The sequence below is a fragment of the Nicotiana tomentosiformis genome, chromosome 5 (genome assembly GCF_000390325.3).
Source record: "Nicotiana tomentosiformis chromosome 5, ASM39032v3, whole genome shotgun sequence".
NCBI lineage: Eukaryota > Viridiplantae > Streptophyta > Magnoliopsida > Solanales > Solanaceae > Nicotiana > Nicotiana tomentosiformis.
Genome location: NC_090816.1, coordinates 41,210,150 through 41,218,242, shown reverse-complemented (window position 1 = coordinate 41,218,242; position 8,093 = coordinate 41,210,150). Strand labels below are relative to the sequence as shown.

General features: G+C 37.8%; 2 protein-coding genes across 2 annotated transcripts; both read right to left on the bottom strand.

Annotated features, from left to right (window-relative positions):
- Positions 1–2,225: 2,225 nt before the first annotated feature.
- On the bottom strand, positions 2,226–2,693 carry LOC108948233 (uncharacterized mitochondrial protein AtMg00810-like). The gene is made up of 2 exons (XM_070175932.1): positions 2,537–2,693; positions 2,226–2,404 (listed from the first exon to the last, which is right to left on the bottom strand). Exons 1-2 carry the CDS (start codon positions 2,691–2,693, stop codon positions 2,226–2,228), a joined length of 336 nt encoding a protein of 111 aa, XP_070032033.1.
- A 3,530-nt stretch (positions 2,694–6,223) lies between these two features.
- LOC138892227 (uncharacterized) lies at positions 6,224–7,213 on the bottom strand. The gene is made up of 2 exons (XM_070175931.1): positions 7,126–7,213; positions 6,224–6,537 (listed from the first exon to the last, which is right to left on the bottom strand). The coding sequence occupies exons 1-2, from the start codon at positions 7,211–7,213 to the stop codon at positions 6,224–6,226; spliced, it is 402 nt and encodes a 133-aa protein (XP_070032032.1).
- Between the last annotated feature and the right edge of the window lie 880 nt (positions 7,214–8,093).

Here is an 8,093-nt window from a genome sequence, read left to right as displayed (position 1 = left end):
GCTCCCTCTGATTGTGTGCATATATTCGAATTTTGATACCACATGCTACTGCTTCTCCCCTTGAGTTGTTTCTCTACTCTGCTTTACTCTCGTGTTTGTCCCCCTTTGACATCAATCAAATAGAACAAAAAGAAAATGCAGACAGAAGGTATATAGCATAGCAGATACTATAGCAGGTAATGAACATAGCAGTTAAGGGTAGCAGATATTGTGCCTTCAGTAGAGGCACATAGTAATGGTTCTTACATACCAAGGAAAAAGCAAACAACAAACAAAAAAATACCAAAATAAATTATTTTAGACACACACACAACTGCCTTTGTTCCTCCCCAGAAAGTACTTTAGGGTATTGATCACTTTGGTGCAGAAAGAGTCATAGTAAGTTTCAACTTCTTTGGTGATTTTGTCCATCTTTTCTGCCATGGAGTTGAATGTCCTGATTCCTTGCCTCTTTGTGGCTCCCACGTCCATCCTGAGCTTAGCCACATCTGTACCTATTTCTTTAGTGACCTCCCTGATCTTGTCGACCTGTACTCATTGCCATGAGAATGTTTTTTTACCCCATCCAGTCCTTGTTGAATTTGTTGTAAGCTATTGGTGGTAGTCGACTGAGACTCTGTTAGTTTATTGGTTGGCTCAACCTATACTGGAGTGCTTCCAATCTTGGCACGTCTGACCCATCCATCTTCACTTAAAGTATAGACCATCATAGCAAAGGCTATCTTATCATAGGTGCTTGAGATATACTTGGGAGAGAAGGGAGCTAGATCAACCTTCATGACTTCAAGAATACATGAGATAAGCAGACCATAAGGTAAACAAGTGGCAGAGGAAGATATGTCCCTGATACTTTCAAGCATATACTGACGAATCCACACAAACCAGTCAAGTCTTTTGTTATTCACAAGACAATATAGGACAAAGATATCCCTAGTGGTTAAAGTTCTGAAAGACCCAGTCCTAGGAAGGTGAGTAGTAGCAATCATGTGAGCTAACACACAATGTTTAAACTTAAGACTTTTAGGCCTAATGTCAGGGGGGTTTTCAGACAGAAAAACTTTTGCTTCATCTAAGGACACTTCAAAATCTTTTGGCCGGGAGTTTTGAACAAACACATCATACCCATGAAACTTAGCAGAAAAAATCTTCTCAAATTGATAAACATCAAGCACAATACGAGTACCTAGGACCATTGATTCCAAGTCATCTTTGTCATTAACAAACAAATTTGCATAAAATATCCTCACAGGTTCTTTATACACAGAATTTCCAATAGTATCAAATAGAGGAGAAAGGCGTTGAAAATCAAAAATTGAAATCACATCAAAGTGAATATCTTTCATAAGAGAGAGACTTATAGAGCATCCATAAGCCATAGAGTTTGACTTATAAGACTCAAACCTCGATTTCTCTGTTGGACCATAGAAGTTTAATTTATCCTCTGGCCCAAAATCAGTACTTTTCACTTTCTCTTTCTTGCATGCAGGTTTTTAGGGGTTTGATCCATGGGTCTCTTTCCCACTTTTTTTCTGGCTTCGAGTTAGATCCTCCGACGCGTCACTACTCTCATTATCAGTTTTGAGAAGGTCCGAGTCAAGGGATGATTCAAGATCAATGGTTTCTTTAGGGTTTTGGGATTCTTGGAACCGTCTGCTTTGTTTTGTGGTAGTAGAGGATGAGAGTTTTCTCTTAGCCATGGTAGTGGAGTTGGTAAAAAGTTATGAAGAATGGAATAAGAGGGGTACTTAACTAATCTCTTAGAAAATTGAAGGGTCTCATCAGTTAGAGGAAGGGTTAGGTTCAGATTGAAGTGACACTTCTGAGGGGTTGCTTCGGCAGCACCAATGGCAGGTAATAATGACATTCACATCAAATTAATAAAACCCATCAATTAAGCAAACTCAAAAAGGAAGTAAAATATTTTGCAAATATACAAAAGAATTTTACGCAATAGGCTGAACACCAATTTTATTACGCAGTAGACAAAAACGTTCTTCCAAAAGAGGTTCTGTAAAAATATCAGTAAGTTAAGACTCAGTGCTAATAAATTCTAACATAATATCACCTTTAGCAACATGATCACAAATAAAATGATGCTTAATTACTATATGCTTTACCCTGAAATGATGCACAAATTTTTTTGATAGACATATAGCACTCATGTTATCACAAAAAATAGGAGTAGAAGAAGGATTTAAATCATAATCAAGAAGTTGATGCATAATCTAAAGAATTTGAGTGCAACAGTTTCCAACAGCTAAATGCTCTGCTTCAGTAGTTGACAAGGCAACATAATTTTGTTTCTTACTATGCCAGAAAATTAGTGCATTTCCCAGTAGTTGGCAAGTCCCGCTAGTGCTTTTCCTATCAGTCCTATCACCTGCAAAATCTGCATCTGAAAAGCCTTTTAGATCAAAATTGTTAGAGAGAGCATACCATAAACCTAATTTAGTGGTTCCAATGAGGTATCTAATGATACGTTTAACTGCAGTCAAATGAGATTTCTTTGGAGCCGACTAAAATCTTGCACACTTACAAACACTGAATATTATATCTGGTCGACTAGCCGTGAGATATAGTAGAGATCCAATCATTCCCCTATACATAATTTCATCAATATTTTTCCCATTTTTGTCCTCTTCAAGAGTTGTTGACGGACTCATTAGAGTTCCACTGGGTTTTGCATTCTCCATTCAAAACCTTTTTATGAGCTCCTTGGTGTACTTGGTTTGGCTAATGAAGATTCCTTTGGATGATTGCTTGATTTGTAATCCAAGAAAAAAAGTCAGCTCTCCCATCATGCTCATTTCGAATTCTCCTTTCATAATATGAGAAAATTATTCACATAATACAGAGTTAGAACTTCCAAAAATAATATCATCTACATAAATTTGAGTAATAAGATTACCTGAATTTGAACGCTTAATAAATAGAGTTGTATCAATATTACCTCTTTTGAAGCTATGAATTAATAGAAAGGAGCTTAGTCTTTCATAACAGGCTCGGGGGTCTTGTTTGAGTCCATATAGGGATTTTGAAAACTTGAAGACATGGTTTGGGATACTGTTGTTCACAAACTTAGGAGGTTGTTTCACATACACTTCTCCAGAGATATATCCATTTTAGAAGGCACTTTTTACATCTATTTGAAATAGTTTGAATCCCTTATGAGCAGCAAAGGCAAGTAGTATTCGAATGGATTCTAATCTTTCCATAGGAGCAAATATTTCATCGTAGTCGATTACTTCTTGTTGTGAGTAACCTTGGGCGACTAGCCTTGCTTTGTTACAAACTACTTGGCCAGATTCATTCATCTTATTTCTGAAAACCCATTTAGTTCCTACGATAGATGCATTTATGGTTTTGGATCTAGGTCCCATACTTTATTCCTTTCAAATTGATCAAGTTCATCTTTCATAGCTTTGACCCAGTAGTCATCTTTGAGAGCTTCATCAACCTTTTTTGACTCAAATTGTGTTATTAAGGCCACGTGAGGGTTGAGCTTTTGAGATCTTCTGATAGTAAAACCTTCCTATGGATTTCCAATGATGAACTTATGGGGATATCCAGGTTCACTTTTCCATTCCTTTGGGACAGCTGTGACTAGTTTCTTTTCCATGGGAGTTGACTGTTCTGCAGAAGATGATTCTTGGTTTACCATGTGATCCTCAGTTGACTGATGTTGCTGATTAGTCGCCTCATCGTGATAGTCCTTTCCTGTGAGAACAGACTTTGGGATAATGGAAATTTTCACATCTTCAGGAAGTTTTTCATTCCTTAAGCGAGGGTTAGTATCCACAAAAACAACATAAATGGATTCTTCAATAAATAAGGTCCTTTTATTAAACACTCTATATGCTCTACTTAAGGGAGAGTATCCAAGAAAAATACCTTCGTCGCTTTTTGGATCAAACTTACCAAGATTGTCCTTTCCATTATTGTGGATGAAGCATTTGCAGCCAAATGGATGAAAGTAACTGATGTTGGGTTTCTTACCACTACATAGCTCATATGGAGTCTTTTTAAGAATGGGTCGGATCAGGCATCTGTTAATGATATGACATGCAGTGCTTATAGCTTTTGCCCAGAAGTGGTGTGGGAGAGAGTTTTTCACAATCATGGTTCTTTCCATATCTTGCAAGATTTTATTTTTGCGTTCTACCACTCCATTTTGTTAAGGTGATCTTTAAGAAGAGAAGTTGTGAGTAATTCCTTGATCATTGCAGAAGTTTTCAAAGGCTCTACTATAAAATTCTCCTCCATGGTCACTTCTTATGGCAGAGATGTAATATCCTTTTTCATGTTATACCTTCTTACATAAGACTTCAAAATTCCTTAGTTCTTCATCTTTATGACTCAGAAAAATAACCCCGGTAAATCGAGAAAAATCGTCTACAATAACAAAGGCATATTTTCTACCACCAATGCTAGCAGTTCTAGTTGGACCAAAAAGGTTCATATGCAAAAGTTGAAGAGGTTTTGTAGTAGAAATAAAGTTTTTGATTTTAAAAGATGAACGTGTTTGTTTTCCTAATTGACATACGTTACAAATTTAATCCTTGGAAAAATCTAGTTTTGGAAGACCAATGACAAGATTGCCTTTGGAAAGTTTTTAAATAGTATGCATGCTAGCATGACCAAGCTTTCTATGCCATACCTAGGGATCATCAATCATTGAAGCTAAAAATATTTTATTCCCTATACTATCAGTAATGCTAAGGGTATAGACATTTATATCTCTATTTCCAGATAGAATAAGTTTACTTGTTTTGTCTTCAATGAACCAACCACATTTTTTGAAACGAACCTTATAGTCATTGTCACATAGTTGACTGATGCTAAGTAGATTGTAACCAAGTTCATATTCTAAATAGACCTCATTACATCACATGATGAGCTGAGAGGGACTCTTCCTACTCCAATTACATTTCCTTTTGATTTATCTCCGAAAGTGACAGATCCACCGTTGAGCTTAGAGACAGATTTGAATTATTGTTTGTCACATGTCATGTGTTTGGAACACGCACTATCGAGATACTATTTTCCTTTTCGATTCTTCTTGCGGTGTTCCTGCAAAAATAAATTACTTATTTTTAGGTACCCAAGCTTGCTTGGGTCCTGGATGGTTAGTGTTCTAGTTGTTATCCTGGTTAGAGGCCTTAGGTCACCAAACTCATCTTTTGTTGTTCTTAAACCTGGAATGATTAGAGGTATGGCCAGGTTTTCCGCAATAAAAATAAGATGGATTAATAAGACTTTCAGAAGTCTTTTCTCTGTTATCTCTAAACCTGCAATGGTTAGAATTGTTATCATTCTTGCCAAATGCTGCAGCATGAGTTCTTACCCTTAATGAGTTATTACGAGGAGTTGACTGGTTGGATCTGATGGAACTGTGACTGGTGAATTTTCTCAATCCATTCAGTTGAAGTTGAAGTTCATGAACTTCCTCTTGAAGCATGTCTTTTTCTATTTCACATACTTCAAGTTTCAGGGCCCAGTCTTTCTTTTCTCGTTGGATCTTTCGAAGCTCATTTAGAACCTTCTCAATGTCTACAAGAGCAATATCAATAAATTCTCAAAGTTCATTACATTTAGGACACATAGGTGAACGTACCTCACTTGTTCCTTCATCTGCCATGAGACCCAGCTTACTTGAGTCTTCATCACTGTCATCATTTATAGCTATGAAGAACATGTTGGAAATTTCCTCATGATCAAACTCTTCTTCATCACTCCATGCTCCAAAAGACTTTTTCTTTTGGAAATTTCTGCTGAGTTTCTTTTTCAGTTCAGGGCATTCTGCTTGAATGTGTTCGTGTTTTCCACATTCATAACATCCTCCATCATTTTTGTCATTTTCATTTCCCATCTACCCTTTCCTGAAATTTGGCTTACCTCTTCTATTATTTCTGTTTCTCCTCATCATGCTTGTTACCACTTTGGAGAGCATAGCTATGTTTTCATCTTGTTCTCCTTCTTCTTCTTCTTCTTCTTCTTCTTCTTTTTCTTCTTCTTCTTCTTCGTTTTCTGATTCAGCCATAGTTGCTTTAAATGAAACTATTTTACTTTTCTATTGATGAACTTGCTTGTCTAAGTGGGTTTTCTCAAAAGCAATTAGATCACCTCTAAGTTCATCATATGACATCTTGTCGAGGTCCTGACATTCAAGAGCAATAATTTTTGGTTGCCAGATGGTGGGTAGACTTATTAGTATTTTTCTAACTTATTCTCCACTTCTGATTGGTCTACCAAAATATTTTAAATCCCCAAGAATTTTGCTGAATCGAGAGAATATTTCTTCAACTAGTTCTCCGTATTTCATTTGAAATAATTCATAGTCACGCCCCAGGAGATTTATTCTTGTTTCCTTCACTTTGTTGGTTCCTTCATAGGTAACTTCTAACTTATCCCATATTTCTTTAGCAGTTTCAAAGCTTGATATCTTTTCATACACTTCACTGCATATGGCGTTGTATAGGAGATGTTTAGCCTTAGCATTCACTTGAATAACAGTTGTTTGTTCTTCAGTGAAATTACCTAAGTCAAGAGGATCAGATGATACTAAATTAAAAGCTAAGAACATAGAAATTTTATACTGGTTCAGTACCGGTGTGACACATACATCTAGTTATCTTGGGTCACAAGGGTTCTCTTAGATCTTCAATAATTCGTTAGAACAGTAGTGGTTTTTGGATCTTCACCACCAACAATTTTCAGCAACAATATTTCTCTAGACTTGACAAAATTCTTGTTTTGTTTTCTATCTCTTCCTATCTTTTGTGACACATGTAAACTCAAGAATATAGTGTTTGTGCTAAGAACTAGAAAGGTATAGAAACAGTGTAAGTTGCATGATCTTTTTCTTTAGCCTTTCAGGCTTCTTATATGAGAGTCTTAAGATCATACAATCTTCTTGTTGAACTAGCCGTTGCAGATTGACCATTGATTGAGGCAAAGATAATCTAAGAATTTTGATCCAAGGGTTGCTTCTGAATCCTGCTCAAGAGATGGGCTGGATTCAATAATTTCCTTCCTTTTCACATTCCTAATTAAGGGAGTGATTTGCGACTTGATCGATCAGAATTTTCCGATTTCTTTTCTCAAACTGATCCTTGAAGTATGGACTGGCTTCCCATAATGACTGCACTTGATCTTGTTTCCTTTTTGATGGCCTTGACATCTTGATTTCCTTTGGCTCCATCTGATTTAGCATTGTCATCCTAATTTCTTGCAATTAAGTAGATTAGATTAGATTAGCACTAGTGTCATCATTGAAACGTAGGTGTAACAGACTAGGCTTCTTCCCACTAACTTTGGGGGTGAGAGATCAAAGGACCCCAAGATTTAATTAACTGGTGCAAGGATAAACTACTTAACATGGGGGATATTGGAGTCCGACGGGGTGGATTGACCATCTTTAAGCTTGAGGGCAAGGCCCGCAGATGGTGACAGGCGTACCTCCTTAGCAGGCCAGCAGGTTCACCTCCCTTGACTTGGGATCCATTTACACATCTGTTCTTGGAGAAGTACATACCACCTTCGGAGAGAGAGAGAGGAGCTTCGACATCAGTTTGAGTGACTCCGTCAGGGTCATATGTCTGTGATCGATTATCAGGCGAGATTCACTAACTTGTCTCGCCAAGTAGCTATTATTCTCCCCACAGATGTAGAGAGGGTGCGGAGGTTCATTGTAGGTCTACACCCTGAGATTCCGGATTCTATGGCCCGTGAGGTAGAGATGGGGACTCCCTTTCTTCAGATTGTGGATATAGCTCGGAAGATTGAGCATATCTGTGACCACATCAGAGAGTTTGTACCAAGGGATAAGCGGCCCTGATAGTTTGGTAGATTCAGTGGCACCCCACCTAGGGGTAGAGGTTAGTTCATAAGGGGCCAGTCTAGCAGGCCTATGCAGTCAGCACCACTGCCTACTCGGAATGCTCCAACACAACCCTACTTCAGGGCTATTCCAGAGAGTACTTATCGTCTGCCAGCTATTCAGGGTTCCTCCAGTGGGTATTCAGGCCATCAGGATCAAACTTCAGGCCAGCAGTCCACTGCTCCGAGAGGTTGTTTTTAGTGCGGGGATTTTG